Source organism: Dunckerocampus dactyliophorus, chromosome 6 (genome assembly GCF_027744805.1).
Source record: "Dunckerocampus dactyliophorus isolate RoL2022-P2 chromosome 6, RoL_Ddac_1.1, whole genome shotgun sequence".
In the NCBI taxonomy this organism is placed as follows: Eukaryota; Metazoa; Chordata; class Actinopteri; order Syngnathiformes; family Syngnathidae; genus Dunckerocampus; species Dunckerocampus dactyliophorus.
Genome location: NC_072824.1, coordinates 15,602,601 through 15,626,262, shown reverse-complemented (window position 1 = coordinate 15,626,262; position 23,662 = coordinate 15,602,601). Strand labels below are relative to the sequence as shown.

Below are 23,662 nucleotides of genomic sequence, written 5' to 3'. Positions count from 1 at the left end.
TGTTTATCAAATAGTGATAATATGCCACACTGAGTTCTTAGTTAGTTAACCTGTAGCGTGAGAAATAGGGTGGGAAGAAGGGGGTGGAGACAGCAAGCGTTTTGGGAGCTGGTGCCAGAAACTAAGAGAGCCAGGTACTTGTTTCTGTGTGTTGTGCTCGAAGAAGCCGGTTTATGCAACTACCGGCAAAACAGTTCTACGACGCCACAAAGGAGAACCGGACCATAAAGCAGCAGTTCACGCTCTCCAACATACAAGTCCTTTGCCGGGAGCAACAGCCACAGCTGACATAGCGGCCCGATGACTGATCGTATTTGTGACCTGAAAATGTGTGTGTGCTCTTTCATTGCGGAACATGATTTATCATTTACAATCATGCAACCGCTCGTAGCCAAAGCCAAAGGCTCCCCTACCTCCTCTGCACCACCCTCAGAAACTGCCTCTGCAAATATGTTAAACAGGAGAGGAGAGGAGTCAAAGCCCAACCAAAATAGAAAGAAGAAATAGATCATAAAAAAGGGTGTAAATGAACTGTGATGATTGCACTGGAAGCTTCAGTTTAACAGTTACCAATTTCTGAAGTAAACTGTATTTATTTCCTATGTATTTACTATTCAATGTAATCAGTTCTTGGAGCACTTTACTTAAACCTTTTTGTTGCTGATTTGTAGTTTAGTGTATTACATTGCATTTGTTTATTTTCTATTTTGTATTTCCTAAAACCTAATTTGCAATTGTTTGTTTTGAACAAAAACGATGGAAATGTTGCACTTTAAAACAACAATATTATCTGCAGTTCACTGTTGCTCTGAGTTTCACATGTCCTTATAACATTATTAACTTTACTTTCTGAAATTCACAGTTAAACTGTAGGCCATCTTGTACCCTTCCAAGAACGATGCCAAAAAGCTGTTTGCCAAGTTGCCTATAGTGAGTATGCGTCATGCGCCATATCCACCCCGCTCGCCAGAAACATTTTCAGGCTCCGGATTTTTTTTTTTTACTTTACGCCCTGATATTGAAACAAGGTTGCATTTCGACCCGCCATCTTAAAAACAGAAACAGAGCAGTCAAAAATATTTCTCTTGAGATGACAAGCAAAGTGGTTGTTGCTGAAAACACATTTTTTTGTAGGATACCATTTGTGTCTGTGCTTAGATGTTGACTGAGACATCATGTTGTCTGTTGACTGTGCTGCGGATTTGTCAGCGGTGGGTTTTCCAGTTTGAGGCGGTTTGTACGCCTCAACTTTAAACTCACCATCCAGGGAAAGCCCTGTCACGTTGGAATAAAGTCTTTATTTGGAGAATCTGTGAGAGGACACATGGAGTTGAGGCCTCAAGGGTGTGTTGGGGAAAGACACATTGTAGCACACATAGGAAGATATTTCTTTTTAGGTCGCAGCACACAACTACTAAGGAAAGTCACAATATTTATTTGCATGCTTATAAGCAGGTTAAAAGAGTCTTTTAACCCACTACTTTACTTTTCCCCAATCAGTATGCAACGCATACGGTTCTAGGCAATGGTCAATATACTTTCCCTTTGTTATGCAGGCAGGACAACTCCCATTCATCTAGCAACTGCACTGCATACATCTGCAGTAGTATCCAATAAAAAAATCTGGTTCAGCCAAGAGGAGCAGACACCTGATGCGGCCCCTGAAATTCAACTCTGTCCATCTTCTCTGCTCTACTGCACTGCACAAGCTTGTGAAAGGCAGCAAATGCATCACAGCCCTTTTTGACCATACAGAAACAGAATAAGTGCCAGAAAGACAACGTCAGCTCAAGTATGAGTTCCATAAAGCAAGGCTTTCCTCTGTAGCTACTGCTTTGTATTAATATATTATATGGGGTTGGTGTTAAATGTAACTGTGGTTGCATCAAAATGATCTAATACCACTGCTAGCAGATTAGATTTTCTTCTCTCTGAGCATGTCTCACTTTGTTTTTATGTCCATTAGGGGCCATTGTGTGCTTTTTCTATGTCACTTTTGTTTTAGGTCTGCTCTAACAAGTGATGCAGCTGTTCAAATTCATTAGCATCAGCCTCCAGTTCACAGCCTGACCAGGAGATGGCAGTGTTTCATTACCTTGGTTTGGTTAAAATCCCCACTCTTGAGTTCACCACCCTTTTCCTGTCTTTTCCATTTTTATCCCCTTTTCCCATAAGTCCTTAAAAACAGAGGTTTTTGAGTCTGGCTCATTCACAGCTGAGAGAAAGTAACCACATTCCTGGATTGTTATGGGTGTGATGATGCTGCGATGCATGGAGACAACTGAGATGAGCTTTGTCGATGAGATCTAACAGATTGACCCTCAGAGGTGCCATCTGCGTCCTCCCCTCCAGTGGAATTAGCAAACCTGTGTGATAAGACCCTTACCAACAGCTGATCAGTTCATCACAACCCCTGTCGACCTGCAGTTACTTGACATAGAATACTATGATTGGTGTTCAATTACAGTTTGTGTATAGACAGTGCAGTAAGCATGCGCTGTTAGATCATCGCTCTGAGCCTGCAGCTGAAATGTAAGTTGAAATGGATGCATTTCCATCTGCCTGTCCTCCAGCTTTTTGTTGGATGAAACCGAAAGAGGTGTTTGAAATTCTGCAGCATTGTACTTTCATGCAAAACTCCACTGTATATCCTTGGGCCTTTAGCCACATGCTCAAGTATGTGCTTGTTCTCAGTCTGCTTTGGCTAAACGGATTGACATGCTTGCACAATGCAATGTGTGCATGGCAGTGGCTCCACATATAATTGACTTCCAGGATGCTTCACGCATCCAGCTGTGCTGTGACAGGTAAATGGCTTCATTCATGTGAACTGAATGACATGCTGAGCTGCTCCTTTTAAAAGCTGCCTGTATGGGATTTACTATTAAACATTAGGCAAGCGTGGTAAACCTTATCATTCTCTCATTGTCTGCCACAGGTTTTTTGCCTCATGCCTTTGCTGTTAGATTTAGGGGCGGCAGCAGCTCAATCCATAAGGATTTGGATTTAGGGACTGGAGGGTGAGAGTTTTAATCCCACTCTAGAAGACAATATATACTTGTATACATCCTTGCAAGAGTTAAGTTGCCCACCGCCTGCCGCATAAGGGTACCTAAGCATAGCAAAGGGAAAAAAGCCTTGGCAGTGACAGCTGACAGTGACATTCGAAAGGGTCAGTACAATGCGAGCAATGCATTTGATTAGATATTAATTAGAGTGACTTCTTGTTTTTTCTACACCCTGGTTTTTGACAAATGTTTCTGCTGAAAATATGTCTTGGGTTTTGGAAACTGTCTCAAAAAAGTGCACCTAACAAACCTGTCCATGCACTTGAGTGCCCGAACAAATCATCCATTTGTTGGTGAAGAATGGATAGTGGTAGAGTTGAGACACTATATAGACATATTTCGGCCAGGGAATCATCTTTATTATGTGTTATGGAAACATAATTTTGAAACAAGAACATCTTGGCAGCACAGGGCAGGGTGAATTGTATGTGAATTTGGGGGATTGACGATATTTCTCTCAACTCAAGCACATTGAGAAAATTTGACTTCTCGAAGAGCAGAGCAGAGAGATTTTGGCATAAAAATGATGCCTCAAAGCATCTAATCACATTTGCTATGATATGCCCTCATGTCCTAACCAGCCTCTATTAATGTTTGACATATTTCAAGCACTTTCAAAGAATTAAAATTGCTATATTTTTTTTCATTGTTTTTTTTTTTTTAGCCTGTGAGGTGAATTTCTTCATCTGGTTATAACAGTAACACACACAGTGGTTGGGCAGCTGCATTGTAAGCTTATGCATGGTGAATGGCTCACAGTGACCTTTTGGTATGCTATTTTATTGCAAAGGCAACATCAGAGAAGCAATGGAAATTGCTTTATCAATCTGTGCACACCGATCATGGTTGTCTTGTCTCATTTGCTCTCTTTTACACAGACACACCACATTTGCTTGGTGCACATTCTCTTGCTTGAGGTCTTGCATAGTGGAAGGTATATGTCCATCCCATTTTTTTCTATGCCGCTCATCCTCGCGGGGGTATGCTGGAGCCTATCCCAGCTGACTATGGCCGAGGAGCGGGCTATACCCTGGACTGGTCACCAGCCAATTGCAAAGCTAAGGGAAGGTGTAAACATTTATTTCACCTTGCTTAGAAAAGCCTCACATACATATAAAATGATCTACGACCGTGTTTACAGATGCTCAAGAATTAATACAAAATTAATAACGTCACTAAATGTCACGTTTATTGATAAGAAACCTGCTATTTCTAATGACAGGGCCACCTTCCATTGTTAAGCCGTATTTTAGCCCACAGGTACACCTCTTAATTAGGACTTCCTACATGTCTCCATTACTTTCCATGGACAGATGCACCTGTCAAGACAAATATGAATAAGGAGGACTCAGCTGAAATAATGGGATATGACCGGGGGCTGAAATGATATTGGTTTGTTTATCATTGCACGCTAATTAACCATTTCCTGTCTTCTCTTTGCAAAAACTGTAGTCACTGGTGAACAGGAATCAGAGATCCATACTTGTTATAGTTGGAGTACACGTCCTTGAGGCAGATTCTGGTCAATCGCTGCGGTATATCTTTTATTTAAGGTCAGCTTGCAGCTTTCAGTCACTGTTTATCTCTATTTAGAGACTCATCCTTGTTAGATTAGATTTTCAACTGTTTAGCAAAGCCAGTTTGGCCTAGAAGTTTGCAACCCTATATCTCTCTGAAGGCTCCGTTGTAGGAAAACAAACATTTATCTTAAGTAGCAATTGACAGATAGGGTAGGGGTAGGGGTAAAACAACTTTTTCACTTTCTAACCAATTCTGATATTGCGGCCTTGAATATCGGCCGATGCCGATATCAGCACAGATTAAACATATTTTTATTACTTGTTTGGTAGTGTGGAATGTTAGAAAAGGCTTAATCAAGTGATATTACTGAAACAGAGAATAAAAGTCAGCAACAGTAGGTATGAGAAAAACTGACCCATTTACTTCTTGATGCATCGGTTGTACAGTTTAATCGACAATAGCCGCCTATTTATCATGTCAACAGTAGTTGACTCTCAAAAATGTTAACACAAAACACATTTTTAAAATTTTATAGTTGTAGTTTTACACGTGTAAAACAATTCTAAATTCATACAAATGACGAATGAAAGCGATAAATGAACATTTAAGTTTTCTTCTACCTTCATTGAAGATGTGACTGCTCCCAAAAGGCATGATGTGACAGCAACATCAACACCTTCCTTTTGAACACCACCTTCCTGTTTTATCATGACTTAGTTCATGAATTCAATCATCTTTCTCACCTTCTTTATCAAAATGTTGGCACTTGCAACTTTGCAACAAACCTGTTTATGACTTTCTAAATATGGTTTAACATCATTAGAGCGCTGTAGACATGAAACAACACCCCTATAGTCACTTTTACACTCTTATTATTTACACCACATTGCAACTCTTATGCTGAAGGGACTCGAGATGGCCGCTAGCAAGCACGTTAGCGAGCTAACCAGTTAGCCTCAAATTTATTTCTTTTAAACTTAAGAAGCCCAAAACTTACCACTTCCACACGGGATGGAAGGAGAACTTTTTTTCACTCTGTCATACCACGACATGCCACGGCTGACTTCATTTAAATATATTTTGACGAATAATAGACCACAATGAACCACAAATTCAAGATCATTTCTTAATTAATTTAAGAAAATACACGATATAGTGAGGGAGTGAAAATCGAACCGCGATATTGCGAGGAACGATTGTAATTGAATTTCCATTATTTCTTATGGGAAAAATGCATTTGATTTATCTGTCAGACCTTCTGGAATGAATTCATTACAATTAATGAATTAGTTCATAAGAGTTACATATTTTGGCAGTGCAATTCTATAGCTATTCATGTAAGAACATAAGTGATTTTGGTTATTATCAAGAAAACCATGGAAGTTCCTAGATATCAGCTCTCAAATTAAACTGTTATGAGTTATATTTGCTATTATCATTATATTTATCCAAACAAATATACCTTTAGTTGTACCAGGCATTAATATTTGTCAATAAACTGAAGAAACAATGGTAGTCCAATCATTTTTTCCATGACTGTATTTTAAAAAATTGGCACTTACTCATATAAATACGTTGACAATGTACAATTTTTTTTCTGACTCAACGGTAGCGTGCACAGCCACTGTTGCATTGTTATGTCTTTATAATGGCAAGGTCACAGTGTACTGTTGAGGTATTTAAAATGTACATGAAACCTTTCCTATATGGTTGCTTTCATTGTTAAATCGCTTTCATTTGTTCATCTTCCTGCCAGTATGTCTTCATCTTGTTAGTTTGATGTCTTTTATCCCCTTTCCAGTCCTTTTACATCTTGTAATGTGTGCGTGTATAAATCTATTGGATACAACTGATCTCTTACTTTCAAGCCCAACCAAAAGCAAATAAATCAAGGCTCAAGCCTTCAATCCCCTCTGAGGTGATGCTTATGGAAAAGAAAAAAAAATGAAAATAAATTCCATGGATAGATGATAAACTTCCGCCCTTCCTTGCCAATACCACTGGCTGGCTGTTCCCAGCTCCTATTGCAGCTCCACTCAGGGATAAACACCAAACAATCAACACCTATTTGCATATTCACATGATTCACTTGTTTGCTCTGCTCATACTTTCCTTCATTTTCATGACTTTGTTATGACTTTCAAGCACATGCTAACTGCAACCGCATAATGCAAAAAAACAACTTGTGTGCAAATACAGTAGTTTTGCCTGCTAAAAGCTGACTCCCAGTAAGAATGTGAGCCATTCTAAATGTGCGCCAATGACATTTTTCCTCAGTGGTGGTCATTTGTGAACTCTTAATTGTATTTAACACTAATTTACTAATAGTTGTTCATTCTGGTGGCACTGATGTTCGCAATGAACAGATTGCATTGCATTTGACTTGTTTGGAACTCTAGCACTAGCTGGCACTGCTGTTTGTGCATTTCAGTAAAGATAAGAAAAATGCTGGCTTTTCCTCTGTGGAAGGACAAAAATTGACAAGTACCTTCCGGCTCACGCATGCCTGGCCTTCTTCAGGATGCACCGGTACTGCAAGTGCCTCCCGAATGACATTTCTGTGTATTTAATTGTACGATTAGCAAGAATAATGACGTCATACTTGCATTAAAGACATTATACAGGCTGTAGAAAGTCATGGTGTATAATAAATGTTTCTGTAACATATTATTGGCGACATGCTAACAAACAGAAAATGGCAGGCGGCATGATCCCACTCAGTGTGCACTCACATGGTACAAGGCTTGCGGGAAACGGTAAATCATTACCGGTAAATTATTTTGGATTTTACTGTACAGCCGTCCCTTGCACTTCGAATTTTATCCACTTTATCACGTTTTTTCAAAATATATTAATTACAAATGTATTAATACATCATCACTATTTTTGTGCTAAAAATATGTTAATAATAATGTTTAATACGTCAAATCTTTCTGCATATTTGATGTATTTTTGGCCTAAATTAAGCATTAAGCATCAAGCATATAAATAACTAAATGAGCTAAAATACAAATATAAGACATTCAGAAAACACATTGAAAGATATGTAGCATTCTACACTGGTCACTAGGTGTCACTAATATTACTGTAACAACCTGTTGATGTTCTAAATGCTGATGTTTGTGAACATTGTGCACCTTGCAGTTAATGTTGTTGCTGGATAAGGAGGAAGTGGTGGTGTTGTTGGAGAGAGAGTGACTAGGAGACAAGTGTGTGAGCTGAACTGTGTTTTGTGTTGGAATTGAGCACATCTATTGCCGTTAAGGTTGGCAATAAAACTTTAAAAGAATGTCAGACTCTGTGTGACTCTATAAAAATGCTGAATTACATTAGCCACCAAAAGAAGTCCCGGAAGTAAAAAAAGAAACAACAAGGAAGTCTCAAAACAATATGCGTTCGAAAGAGTAATACATTTGCGTCACAACAATGTCTCCTCGAAAAAATCAGACCTCACAAATTGCTCTGTGTTACTTTTTCTCCCATCCTATCAGTGCGCACTATTGTATGTGATGAAGACGGCTGCAACGCTCACATCTCCATCGGCTGTGGAACACATAGTCGCAGCTTCATCATCTTCTTCATCTTCATCACATACACACAATGGGTAGGCGATAGTGCGCAGTGATACGACGGAAGACAGAAAGAAACGTCGAGCGATTGTGAGCTCTGATTTTTTTTCGAGGAGGCATTTTTGTGATGCAAATGTTGTACTCTTTTGAATGCATATTGTTTTGAGAAGCCAAACTCTTTACTCAAGTGGCCCCAGGAACTAATCTACATTCCTCATCACCGAAATTTGACCAGAACTGGGCTCATGGGACCAAGTGGGGGTAAGTCACCATTGATGCACGACACTGCTGATGGGGATGTCATAAAAATTCATGTAAAAATCCGACCTATCCCTTTTAAGAAGGAAAATAGAACACTGCGCAATGACACCAAGGCACTACGAGATGATACAAGGTACTACAAGATGATAATACTGAGGAAAACAGCATTACAAAAAGATATCAAGGTACTACAGGATGATATAAATGTAATATTGGATGATAATGCCTTGCGCGCCACTCTTGACGAAGAGAAAGAAGCAAAGGAAAATGTCACTGAGCAAATGAAAAATACAATTGATGAGATGGATCAGAATGCACAAATGAACCATGTGATCCTTCATATTGCTCCGAATTACACTCTTCTGAAATGACAGAGCAGTTCAGAACAGAGGAGATGAAATGAATGCCGCTTCAACAAAACAACAATTTGCCAGTTTTCTACGATCAAAGGAGGTGGATATAGATATCAACACCATTGATACTTGCATCCCACAGTATGGTAGAAACAACACCACACATACTCTCGATGTGAAGGAGCAGTGGCTCTACTCTGAGCCCCTCCCGGATGACCGAGCTCCTCAACCTATCTTTCAAGGTGAGTCTAGCCACCCTACTGAGGAAACTCATTTCAGCCGCTTGTATCCACGATCTTCTTCTTTTGGTCATGACCCAAAGCTCATGACCATATGTGAGGGTGGGAATATAGATCGACCAGTAAATTGAGAGCTTTATCTTCCGGCTCAGCTCTCTCTTCACCACAACGGTCCGGTATAGCGACGGCATTACTGCAGATGCTGCGCCAATCCGCCTGTCGACCTCACGCGCCAACCTTTCTTCACTTGTGAACAAGTCCCCGAGATACTTGATCTCCTCCACCTGGGGCAGGACCTCATTCCCAACCCGTAGGGTTCAATCCACCCTTTTCCGCAATCCACCTTTTACCGACGAAGAACCATGGCCTCGGATTTGGAGGTGCTGAGTCTCATCACAGAAGCTTCACACTGAGCTGCAAATCGCCCCAGTAAACGCTGAAGACGCTGAGACAAAATCCTAAGGCCTCTGAACTTTACTCCCTCGATGCCTTGGCTGCGCCTAGAAATTCTGTCCATCAAAATTATAAACAGAATCTGTGACAAAGGGCAGCCTTTGTCAAGGCTTTCACCGGAAACAGGCTCGACTTACTGCTGGCAATGTGAACCAGGTTTCTGCTCTGGTTGTACAAAGACCAAATGACACATAGCAGTGCGCGACCAATCCTGTACTCCCGGAGCACCCCTCACAGGAGACTGCGATGGACACGGTCGATGCCTTTTCCAAGTCCACAAAGCACATGAAGACCGGTTGGGCAAACTCTCATGTACCCTCCACTACTCTTGTCAGGGTGTAGAACTGGTCCAGTGTTCCGCGACCAGGACGAAAACCACATTGCGTGTCTTGTAGCCAAGGTTCGACTAACGGTCGTACCCTTCTCTCCAGCATCCTGGAATAGACTTTCCCAGGGAGGCTGAGGTGTGATCCCTCTATAGTTGGAACACACCCTCCAGTCACCCTTCTTGAAAAGGGCGACCTGCCAATCCAAAGGTACTGTTCCCAACTTCCACGCAATGTTGAAGAGACGTGTCAGCCAAGACAGTACCTCAACATCCAGAGCCTTGACGAATTCAGGGCAAAATTCATCCACCTAGGAGCTTTGCCACTGGGGAGCGTTTTGACTACCCCAGATGCCTCAGCCTTGGAGATGGAACTGTCTGCGTTTGTATCTTCAGACTATGCTTCCTCTATGGAAGGTATGTCAGTGGGATTGAGAAGGGCCTCAAAGTATTCCTTCCATCGTCCGACTATTTCCTCAGTTGAGGTCAGCAGACTTCCATCCCCACTGTAAACAGTGTGGACCGGGCACTGCTTCCCCTTTCTGAGGCGTCGGACGGTTTGACAAAACCTCTTCGAGCCTGACCGAAAGTCATGCTCCATGGCCTCACCAAACTCCTCGACCACCGCCGAAGCTGCGTACCACTTGGCCCGCCGGTACCTGTCAGCTGCTTCAAGAGTCCCACAAGCCATCCATGCTCTTTCAGCTTGACGGCTGCCATGACATCTGGTGTCACAGGTTTGGGGCTTGCCGCCACAACTGACCCGACCACTTGACGGCCGCAGCTCCGAGCGGTTGCCTCAGCAATGGAGGGACAGAATATGGCCCATTCGGACTCAATAACACCATCCTCCCCCGGGATGCAGGCAAAGCTCTGTCGGACATGAGAGTTGAAGACTTGACGAAGGAGAGACTCTGCTTGACTTTCCGAGCACTCACTACATATTTGGGTCTCCCAGGTCTGTCCGGCATCCTCCCCGCCATCTAATCCAACTCATCACCAGGTGGTGACCATTTGACAGCTCGGCCCCTCTCTTCACTCGCGTGTCCAGAACATGCAGACGCAGGTCTGATGATACGACTACAAAGTCGATCATAGACCTGCGGCCAAGGGTGTCCTAGTGCCAAGTGCACTTGTGGACATCCCTGTGTTCGAGAATGGTGTTTGTTATGAACAAACTGTGGTTCGCACAGAAGTCCAACAACATCACACCACACTGCACGGGTTAAGATCGGTGAGGCCATTCCTCCCAATCATGCCCCTCCAGTTCACACTGTCATTGCTCACATGGCCGTTGAAGTCTCCCAGTAGAACTACAGAGTCAGTTTTTTTTTATTTTATTTTTTTTTTATAAACAACTGCTTTTATTGTGTGGCGGAATAATGTACATTAATTAATGAATTAGTGCATGTTGAATACAGGAAGTCAACAAATGCATTAGCAATTGATGTGAAACGGAGAGGGGGTAGGATTAAATAAGCTGTTTCTTCTGCTCCTTTTCAAACATGTGGACCTGTGAATTGTAACATGAAGCATTTCAATATAAACTGTATGCATGTTCGAAATAAATTAAACCATTACCATTACCGGTGTTGGTGTAATCTATTTTTTGTGACACCGTTATTTTCTTAACACAAGTAAACAGAAGATAGCCCAGAGCGCTTTTATTTTGAAGGCCGGAAGTGTGCTGTGGGAATGAGAAGGTCCCTTGACTGCTGCTTACAGAGACAGACTGTGCAAATGATAAACTTGTCTATTTGTAGCTACCGTCCTTTATTTACACCAAACTTCCACATCAGCCAGCATGCTGAAACCCTTGATTACACTGGCATGAGACAGACATCATATTTATTGTTTGCCTTTCCTGATTCTAATTGCTTAAAGGAAGCCCGACATAGCACATTAAAGACGAGGTATTTTGTTATTGCTATATGTGTGAAAGTTAATAATGTTAATCATGCACCCTCCATCAAATGATATCATTATGTTGCACTGAGCCGACTGCTTTTTTTTTTATGACGTTAAGCCAAACTTTAGCGGCTTTTTTTATTTGCTGTTGTTTGCCAGCTTCTTTGTTTTAGGTGTTTGTGGCTACTTCTTCCATTCGGCGAAGTGGACATCGAAAGTAGGAATCGAAATAAAAACATTTGAACGATCCCATGTCTAGAGGGCTCCAATAGTGTTACAAAATGTATTTAAAAGGTTGTAAATAGGGTTTCTCTACTCTTAGCTGTGAAAATATTCCATTCATAAATAAGGAATCCTACTATGCATAAATTCACTTGTCATAGTCAGGTCTGCAACCGATTAACCTTGATAATCGAGGGAAGACTATATATCGTGCTCTGTTAAACTACTACTGTACGAAGTTCTAACAAGTTCAGCCAAAAGTGTCCAAACCCATTTACACTTTCACATTGGAAAAAAATCTTTGGATGAAAGCATGTTGACAAGTTTTCTGCCAAAGTCAAACAACCAACAAAAGAAATAAAAGAAACCCAATAATCTTCACTTTTATAATGATTCCTTTTCCTTGACCCGTGTGTCACCTCGCCACAAAGTATTGCGAAAGTTGGTGACAGATTTTTTGTGTAACCATGTTTAACACCCTCGCATACAAAATGCAATTATTTTTTAAATTGACTGTTTGGCCTTGTGCTGCTCATTGAGTGCGATATATCAGTTGCTATGTTGGTAACACTGAATCCTCTTATTCTTCATAGCCTGAAATATGATGCTGTACGGTGGCACCACCGTACGCTCCTCTCCCTCCTAACCCACCTGCTAGTTTGATGTTAACCTTCTCTTCTGATTTTGGATCAACATTTGCAGTAAACGTGACTTTGTAATCATTCGATTAGATTCAGCTCCATAACCCTCCCTGTCTCTTTTCAGTTGCCATTGTTTGCTCACGATGAAGGGCGCTAACAAGCTTAAATGCATAGAAGCACACGGCAGGTTTAAGCCCTAAATATGCATCACATTTATGAAGCGCATCTTAAATTGTAAAATGTGTAGGTACTTGCTGCTAATGAAAGATATTGAAAGATGATCGATAGAGCAGATGGAATCTGGACGCAATTTTGCCTTTTGCCTGGTAGTCAAGCTAGTGCTACAAGCGTGCGTCTGTCTGCTGTGGCACAGCGGCCATTTCCCTCTAAAGCGGCTAGTGGTAGTACGCGGCTCCACTGCTCCGCAGGCCGCTGGGTTGTCCTGCCTAGCTGTCTCCAAGCCGTATTTGCAAAACCCACACTGCTTGCCTGTTGTAATTCCAGCAATGACTTACGATCATATATTAACTTGTGTGCATGCTATTGCAAGTTTTGAGGCGTGAGTGTAACAATGTTGTCTGTCAAAGCTCATGCTTCCAAAGTCAAACAGGGTGTCGCCATCTTGCACTGATACAGTTATGTTATGTACATGTATGCTGTACCATTTTGCTGTCAATTTTAGGTATTATTAGCACATATTTAAAAATTATTACCAAGTTAGGGTGAATACATTCAAAAGTAGTTGCATTCAAAAGTTGTTTTTTCTAACTTTAAATGGGCACTTAAAAGGTCATTGCAATACTTTATTAACAGTATTTAAATCTGACTTTAGCTAAGGACATAATTAATTAAAATGATCTGCAGTGACTTTAAATCTTCAATAATTTTGTGTCATTTTGACGTGCTTCTTTTGCGCAGAAAGATGTCCTCAAGATTTTCAATGATCCATTTTTTATTGAGGGATCGTGTTTTTGAAGTCTAATAAATGGTGTGCTGGTTTTGAGCACAGCTCAATCGGAAGAAAAGGAACAAGTGATGGGCGCTGGGTTATTGAGAGGGTAAGAGGGATTGTTTTGGAGAATGAGCGAGTGTTAACGGGATAGTGGCAGCGGCTAAGGTTTTTGGGTTATCACTATGTGCAAGACAAAACAAAATGTAAAAATAAATGACAATTTATTTATATTCAAATGAGACACTCTCTGCTTGCTTGGTATATGTACTGTATGTACTGTGTGAACCGTACACAAGCCCCTGATGTACATGTATTTGTAAGGCTGGTCAGAGCAACATTTTTTTTTTCTGTCTTTCTTCATCATACTTGTTTCACTTTCAGCAAAGGGGGCCTGATTTCCCCATCTGTGGATATTGCAATGAAAAGGCCCCTAACAGACTTACCAAATAATACTACTAATAAAGAATGCAGCATCATTAGACCTTGATTCAGACTTAATGAGAATACATCGACCTTTCATTTCTGTATCCCACAGCTGACTTATTCTATTTATGCATTCAGCTACAGTAAATGGCAATGTTGCACCATGGTTATGCTTGCATCTATTAATGAACTGCAGAATAACCTAAATTAAACCAAGCTCAGTTTATGACACAGCCCGCAGCCCCCTCCCAACAAACTCCCAGTAAACATCATAACAAAGTTTATTTATTTTACAGGCAGTGTTTTACGTAACATTTTACCTCGCTTGCTATCACACAAGTATACTGTACGTATAGTAAAATCAGACTAAATAAAAGTAAAATAAAGTAATGTCATGTTACTTTATCACAACCAAGTGTTCGTACAAGCACCAGACTTTTATTGCATTGGTGTTATTTCATGTCTAGAGGGCACTAATGTTGTTAAAAACGATATTTAGAAGGTCTTAAACAGGCTTTTTATGTTGTAATTGTGAAAATAAACCATTTATAAATACGGAATCCTACTTTTTTAATGTTTTATTATAATTTTTTTTTTTAACCGGTGCAGCAATGGCTGCCTTTCAAGCAGCTCTGTGTATTTTCTTGCTTTTTGTCCTCTTTTAATTATCTATTCTATCCTATGGATATGGACTCGTCCACTTCAAGACTTGCCTATTCTAGCACATTTTTACGTGCCATAAGAGCAAGGTCCCACATCGGTGTGGTTCCCAGTTTCGCCCGTTGAGGTAAGGAAGTGGTATTGAGTATGCAGAGCTGGAGCTAAGATCAAAGCCAAGCGGCTTGCAAGAAAGTAGAGATTCAAGCCGGTGGTATACCACCATCATAGAATAGAAGGTATACCTTCTATGATCATGGAAAACGTGAATTCACTACCGAACAAGATCGACGAGCTGGCTGCGCTGACAACAACGTCAAGACCTTCATGGAGTGACACTTGACAAAACAGACAAACAGACACACAGCATCCCCCACACAAGCCATCGGCACGGAGGGGACACCTCTCCTCACCCTACCCCCCCCTCACACAACCCACAATAACAGCAGCTCAAGTAAGTGCGGAGCTAAGGAGGCTGTGCCCCAGCATATCAGCAGGTCCGGATGGAGTGTCGCCTCGACTACTGAAAGCCTGCGCGTGGTAGCTGGGAGACCCTCTACACTGTATCTTCAACCTGAGCTTCGGGTTGGGGAGTCTTCCACAGCTGTGGAAGACTTCCTTTCAGTCCCAAAGAGACTACATCCTGCTGAGCTGAATGACTTCAGGCCGGTAGCCCTGACATTGCATGTGAGGAAGACCATGGAATGGCTGCTACTCTACAGCAGCCTGTGTACCTGTGTATCACCTGAGGCCACAGACCCACAACGCACTCGACCCCTTGCAGTTTGCATACTGGGATAAAGTGGGAGTTGAGGACGCCATCATCTTCTTACTCCATTGATTTCTCGCTCACCTGGACAGTGTGGAGGTAGTGGTGGACCATTGGATCACAGAATACCTGACCTGCAGACCTCAGTACATGCGACTGGGGAACTGTAGGTCCGACACTGTGACCAGCAGCACGGCAGCACCGCAGAAAACTGTGCTCTCTCCTGTTCTGTTTAGTCTGGATGATAAACTGGACTGGACTGCCAACATAGATGCTCTGTGCGGGAAAGGGCAGAGCCGTCTGTACTTCCTCAGAAGGCTGGCGTCCAGCGTCCTTCAACATATGCAAGAAGCTGCTACAGACCTTCTATCAGACTGTGGGAGCTAGTGCTCTCCGGTATGCAGTAGTGTGCTGGGGGAGCACACTCAAGAACAAGGACGCCACATGCCTGGACAAACTGGTTAGGAAGGCAGGCTCTGTCATTGGTACTGAGCTGGACAGCCTGTCATCTGTGGCAGAGCAAAGGACACTGAGGAGGCTCCTTTCCATCATGGACAACCGGTATCATCCAATGCACAGTATCATCTCCCAACAGAAGAGCAGTTTCAGTGGCAGATTACTATCACTGTCCTGCTCTACTGATAGAATGAGCAGATCATTCCCCCCCACGCCATGCGACTTTTCAACACGACAGAGGGGGAGCGGTAAAAACACACACAGGACTGGACTTATTATGTATTATTATGTATTATTATTATTTATAATGTATGATTGAAATTGATCTGTGATCTGTTACGTATTTATTTATTTATTCTTATTCTATTTTGTATTTTTCTTAACTTTTCTATTTTGCTTGGTTTGTTTTATTTTTAAGTGATTACGTTAGGACACTTGCAGAGCTGCTGGAAACGTGAATTTGCCTTGGAGATAAAATATCTATCTTTTATAAAAAAAATATTTCTTCTATTATTAACAATAAAAGTTGTTTTATTGTTGTATTGTTTTATTGTTTATTGTTAAATTTAAGTCATTTTATGATGACTGTGAAATCCTAAACATTTTGCACAGTGACCCAAAACTCATTGATTCATTCTACGGGGCAGCAGTGAACAATAATCTAATTGTCTTTTCTCACTTTTTAACAATTATGCCACACGCTTCGCAGTGTTAACGGTAATTCATTTGTTATGGACCTGCAATGTTAGAATATGTTTTGTTTTTGTTGTATTTCAATTAATGACAAATAATGAGGTGAACCATGAAAATAAAATAAATGTCAATAATAACTCCCCCATGTTCCTTTTTCGGGAGGTGATGCTGATGCATCTAAAGGAAAAGGGCAGATATTTGGTGTCCTTGAAATGTAAGGATCTCTTAAAGCTTTCACGGATATGTTCCAACACCTTGGCCATTAGTTCCTATTGTCAGCTCCATTAGGTCTCAGGGCCAAGCAAGCATTCATTCGCCATGTCACCACTACCTCAGCACTCCCATTTTTCTATGGTCACATTTATATGAACGTTACTGGGGCGTTTAAAATCTGAGCTCCAGCATCTGCCGAAATTGTGTTTTTGTGCTCAGCTGGAGGCAGTAGACACATCATATAACCCCACTCTCAACACACTCCACAGTGTTCTCCACTTATTTTGTCGTAGTCAGATAAGGGCTAGAGTTCATACCAGCACACAGAACCATACAGAGGCTGAGGGTAATGCCAACTGGCAGAATGTGTTTATGATATGGGATGTACACATACTTGTATGATACAAATGCTCAGGACATGAGTGTGGATGGTATCAAAAGGGTGTTGCAGTCCGTCACAATGGATGAGATAACAGAAAGTGATGACGTGATATTACATTTTTTCTTTTGTAGCAGCTATTGCCGGCTGGGCAATAGGTGGCAGACAAAGAAATACTTAACCCTTACTTGTCATCTGAAAATCTGCTCTGAAGGCTACCCACTTGTGGTGATGAACAGTGCAGAATTTTTATGGTAACAGAGAGAGACAAAATATCAGCAAGTGAAAATTGTTTTTGATTGAGTAAGTAAGTTGCAAAATATGACTTATACTTGGTGGAGAAACGTCTGTTAGCAAGCACAGAGGTCAGTTGTTTCCTGAAGTCGGTCACCAGTGTTTCACACTGTCCACCCCAGGATCTTCATGTGCTTCTTGTTCAGCCACTCCTTCGTCGCCCTGGGAGTATGTTTTGCGTCATTTCATGCTGTAAGATTTATTCACAATCCTTCTTCAGTGTTTTGGCTGGGTCCAGGAGGTTCTCATCCAAGATTCTATGGTACATGGTCCTGTTCATTGGCCGCTAAATACCGTAAAGTCATATTGTTGTTTTAGCACCCTGCAACCTGAAACATTCTGAAACTCTGACCAAGTGTAAAGCTAGCTAAAAAATATAAGTGAGTGATAATAAGAGGTAGTCCTTTGAGGGAGTTTATCAACTGTCCTTAAAGGAAAGCTGCACTTTTAAAAAAAATGTTTGTAAAGAGAGAAAAAAGCTTGCCTGAAGGAGCTAACAATGCACACCTCTAAAAACTCTGCTTCAGGCATGGCAAAGCTCAGTACCTCAGAGCAAATGGCTGCAGCAACCCGCAATCTCTGGGGAGAAATTCAGCCTAATGGAGAAACATGAAATCGCATTGCAGAATATGGCAAAATCGCACGCATCTACTTCTTGATGAGCTACCCGAACAGAAACAAATATTAGACATGTTTCCCCTAATAGTAATATTTTGGTATACCTGCAGAGATCAGATGGTCAGAGTTGAAATTTTAGTGCTTCCCTGCCGTCAACTGATATTTGAGACTGTCTAGCGTATTCTGCCGCAGGCCAAACTCTGGATCACTTCAGATACCCATTGTACCTGTCCACATTCAAGGTCTCTCACCAGCTAGACCGGGCACTACTCCAACTATTATTATATTGGCACTGAGCAGCCTTTTGGTCCCTTTTGCTGCACTGTATATATTTGCTACTTGTAGACCTTGTAGACCTTCTTTCTTTATTACATTTTCCATTCAAACCACCCTTTATCTTTTTGTCTTTATTTCTTTCTTCATTTAACCCATCCTTCAGCATCTCAAATATCACCGGTTGAAATAGTATTTTGCATGTTTTTATAAAATGTTTAGCTTTTTCATGTGGCATGTATTTATCTGCTATTAAGTGTGCCATGGACAGAGGAAAATATATATTATCAGAGCCTGTCAAGTTAACAATGCATATAAACAAACATTGAGGCAGAGACACTAACACTGTTGTATTCCATTTTTTTTGGCCTTAAAACAGCACACCTGCCAACATGTACACATTTTTTGTACTCTGCATGCATTTTGACCCTTAAATACGTTTGTACGCTTGCTGCTCTCAAGGTATACATTTTTTGGAAGCCTATTTTCCGAACACGCAGAGTTAAGCTTGAATTACGTACTGCGTTTGAATGCATAATCACTGGAACACAACAGTGCATGGACAGCCCAGGGACCACAGTCCTTCAGGTAATACTGCTCCAACATGAAGAAAAGGAGATGGACAAGAGTTGTTCATTGATCTGCGTGCATTATATGAGCAAATATGTAAGTTTGATGATTATGTTGTACAATAAGTGTGGTTGACATTGAAGATTTAATTTATATTGTGTGCTAAATGAGAGTTGGTCTTCTTACATGGTACTGCGGCAGGTTGGCAGGTCTCAACCTGCTTTTTTAATCAGGTACTCTAGAAGTCTTTTAATTTTTTAGCAAATACGAATACAAGTGGAAAAAAGGATGAAAAGACGAAGGAATAATGGGTCAACATTAACACAGGTTCTATTTTGTATGTGCACTGTTATCCCATGAGATCATGTGACTGTCAAGAACTGTGTTCGTTGGGGGTTATTAAATTTTCACATGCATGACAACGGTGTATTCGCAGTGGAAGCAGTTGGCTCAATTGGGCGCCCACGCACTATTTAAGGAATGCAGCATTTTTAGCTTCAATTCCTGCTGCCTTTCCTGTTACTAATTCATGTTTATCCTCATTTTGCACCCTCTTTCTTTATTAATGTTTTAAGAATGCTTTACATTTGGATTTTTAAGGGGATAGTTGTGTTGTATGTTTACCCCTCAGAGGATATCTAGTTGTATTCCGCTGCTACATGCTCATGTTGGCGTCATGCACAGCATGTAGCCACTTCATGCAGCATGTAACATCCTGCTATTATTTTATTCATTTCAGAGCTCTTAATCTTGCTCTGATTGTTCAAAAACATTTCCTCGGCTTAATATGTTTTTGATAAATCTGTGGATATCTTGATGCCATTGTATCTCTTAAATTACAAGGCTTGAAGTAGCTCACATGTACACTGATTAAAGCCTCTTATTTGTCCATGTTCACATACATTGACTTCTCTAAAGGTGTAAAGTTCTGTTTCATTCAGTGACAATTAATCGTCAACAAAATCGTTAACAAACTTTAACTTCAGAAGAAGTGTCGTCTTTATTTGACTGATCAATCAGAGTATGTTGTGACAAATCCCCCTATTGGGTCGGCACTGGCTGGGCTTTGTCACACACAGTGATGATCACAACCAAACAGCCCCCCCAAACAAAATAGTTCATAGTCTTTGATGAGCTTTTCTCTGAGAGATGACATAGTTGTCATTAAAATATTGGAAAATCCTGGAAGGCTACAGCAGACTGGCTGATTTGATTTGACGGTTGCCCCATGTCACTGTTTTTTTCCCCCCTGGAGTTGGGTCGAACTAATAACCTCAACATTTGTAGGGGAAACATAAGGTTGCCTCTGGTCCTTCACTGTCAAACTTGAGAGGATACAGTCATATAATATGGAAGCTTAAAACCAGCAGGCAAGATGTAACTACTAGACATAAACACAGTATCTCACATTTCAGACATCATTTTTAATATATCTTCTCAGTGGATAATACTGTATAAATTAAACTTTGATGTATTTTAAGAGCACTGGTCCCTGGTCACTGCGGAAGGCAGCTAGTTGGGGGTGGGTGGTATTGACGGCTGACGGATTCCTATAGTAATCTTGCATAGTAATCTAAGGCTGTTGTGATTTATCAATGTGTACAATAAAAAGCACAACAGCAAATTAAAGGCACAAAATGAATACTGACTCGCCATCGGTATGAGCCTGGAGTTTGTTTTCCAGAGAGAAGCTGATAATGGTGGCGGTTTGATGTGTATGTGACATGTGACATGTCAAGCCAATTTTTGGTAAGCGCAGAAAATATTCACTGTTCACTGCCTGTTGTTAATACCATTGTGGAAAATTCTTGATAGTTATTTTTTGCTTTTATATGAAATGATGGATGAACACACAAGTAGTTTGGTACATTAGCATGGAAGTGTAAAGGCTATTGCTTCTCTGTAGCCTTTCTTCCTGGTTCTTTGGACCGCGTTGCTATCTGAGACGTCGCCAATGATCACACAATTTAAAAGGTTTTCAAAGTTTATTAAAAATTAAGAGCAATATATTTGGAGAATGATATTACAGTAGATGTAGTTTACAAAACTATCAAATGTTTTTGTGGCCTGGCCCTTTTTTGACCCACAGACTGGCTTGTGTTCCCACAAGTCTCCCGCGGACCGGGGGGGCTCGGGGTTGGGGTTCGTACATTATAGCGATCTAATTTATCTTATCTCTGGAGTTTTTCCTGAGAGATTATTACATCGCTGTTTGACGTGTGTGGTAAAAGGCAGTGCGCTAGCATGAATTAACTTGAGACAAATGTGCACATTGGCACGAAACTGAGACGGATGTAACAGAGAGAATCCGGCCACTTTTCAAAATAAAACATCATGAAAATTATTTTTTCTTTCTTTCTGGCCTGGTACCAAATGACCCACGGCCCGGTACCGGGCCGCGGCCCGTGGGTTGTGGACCACTGCTTTAGAGTAAACCGTGTACAGCTTGTAGAGCACTATAGATTATATATTTGTCTCTCATTTGTCGCGGTTAATTGGTTGCAGAGTGATTTCAATAAGTGATAAGTTCGCATAAGTGAATTGCCGTGAAGTAGGATTCAATATTAATCAATTGAATATTTTTGGAGTTAGAGCATAGAAAACCTCTTTGTGACCTTCTAAATACATTGTTTTACATTATTACAGCTCACTAGACATTACATAACACCCCTATGGTCACCCGTAACCCTCAGCTTGGGAGATGACCACTCTGGCACCTGAGCCATGCCACTGAAAGATGGGAATCTTTCTGATTGTGGACCTGGATTTCCAGGATCAGTATAATTTTGCTTTTTGTTTGGCATTGTTCAGCAGTTAGCCGGTTAACTTGGCTTGCTAGCAGCTGTCAGCACTTGTAACTTTCATTTCAAAGAATCTGTACAACTCGCTTGTCCAAGTTCAACTTGAGGGCGTCAGCAAGTCGTTCTGATCTTGTGTTCTTGAAGTGTAGTCGGGAAAGCACCAAACAGCTCAAAACTCTCGTAGCGACAGCAGACCTCTTGCCATGTCCGTCCTTTCCATTCAACAACAAAGAAAAAAAGTGTAGAATACTACTCTACTGCTGCTGTTTATAGTTAAGGAGAGACTCACGAGTCACTTCAATCGCTGTATTAACAAGCAGAGACCACATGCAGTGAACATTCACACATGAGCTGCTCTCAGCCACTCTCGACACTGCTAACCTGTTGCTAGCAGTTAAAAGGCACACACAGCTAGTCACAGATAATTTATTCATATCACACTTCATATCACGTCTTTTGAATGCCTTATAGTTGTATTTCCTTTCATTTAGCCATTTCTTTGCTTGAAAATGCTTGATTTAAGCCATGAATAGGTACAATTTGTTTAAATATGCATTTTTTTCAACCACAAAACAGCGACCATTTTTAAATTATTAATATTTGGAAAATGCAATATAGCGAGGGATTTACTATTCACTGAAAATGAGTCAACACACAACAATTATTGTCTAAACAGCTGGCAACACAAGTGAGTGCCAAAGTAACTGGGTCTTACCCACAGTCAAGGTGGGTGGTGGAAGCATCATGATCCAGGGCTGCGTGAGTGCTGCCGGCACTGCGGATATACAATTCAGTGAGGGAAACATGAATTCCTACCATGACATTTTGAAGTAGTTGATCCCATTCCTTCGGAAACAGGGCCGGATGGCAGTTTTCCATCATGATTCACGAATACTTGATACATTTGCTCTTTGAAGTAACAACAAATGAATGATGCTCAAATGTAAAAAAAAAAAAATAAAAAAGGGTGAACTGAGAATATCATGTTTTCATGGTTCTCTGATGGTGAAAGGACTTGAGCCATTGCCAATTACTTTGAAGCCTCAATGTCAATCACACATGTTCTAATCTTTCTTCCCTGCCTATCCTCAACTCCCTATGATAATTGGTACCTGACATCATGCTTGAATAACAATGGAATAAACCCCTGCGGGAATGCTCTCAGTATGCCTTCATGTTCTTTCCTTCTTTACATCTTTCACTCTTCAGGCCCACAGTGTATTAGACTTTGGCTTGTTCCTTTTGCCATCTGAACGCTGGAATTTCTGGTGTAGATGTTAACAAAGAGATCACCCAGTGGTTCTGTCATGAGCCAACATAGATGTTATTATTTAGAGAACCTGATGATATTTATTTATTTATCAGTAAGGTACAAACTTAACTAGAAACTGAAACCGTGATATGTAACAAAATGCATAACTGGAGAAGCAGTGAGGCATTCAGTGAGCAAAATTCCAAAATTCGAAACCCTGAGATAACCATTGCAGTTGCACGGGACTCTCAAACTGTGTGGACTGTAGACCCCTCATGTAATGTACACCATTTCTCAAACTCAATCTCCTCAAAGTTTTCCTTTACTTGCAGATGATTCTCACTTTTAAGCTTTGCGTTATCAGTTTTACTTGTGTTATTTAGTCCTCCAGATTTTGGAGAATTTAGTAAAATACTGTTGTTAACATATCGAAATTAATAACCTCACCTTTTTGTCTTTTTCTTGACAGAACAAAATAATCCTGGACCCTCTGACATTCAGCGAGGCTCGCTTCCGACCCTCTCTCGAGGAGCGCTTGGAGAGCATCATCAGTGGCGCCGCATTAATGGCCGACTCTTCGTGCACACGTGATGACCGACGTGAACGCATCGTGGCTGAGTGCAACGCTGTCCGACAGGCCCTGCAAGACTTGTTGAGCGAGTACATGAACAATGTAAGTTTTTTGTTGTTGTCATAACTTCGTGTTAGCATACCACAAGAAGTATAGGTTTACAGTAGATATAGACTTCCCT

General features: G+C 41.0%; 1 protein-coding gene across 3 annotated transcripts in view; it reads left to right on the top strand.

The window, feature by feature from the left end:
• The window catches only part of ctnna2 (catenin (cadherin-associated protein), alpha 2), a 316,834-nt gene that overhangs the window by 42,662 nt on the left and 250,510 nt on the right, over positions 1 to 23,662 (top strand). For all 3 annotated transcript variants that reach the window (XM_054779585.1, XM_054779584.1, XM_054779587.1), the window contains exon 7: positions 23,380 to 23,583. In XM_054779585.1, the coding sequence (XP_054635560.1) occupies positions 23,380 to 23,583 (204 nt within the window). The remainder of the gene's footprint in view (positions 1 to 23,379; positions 23,584 to 23,662) is intronic.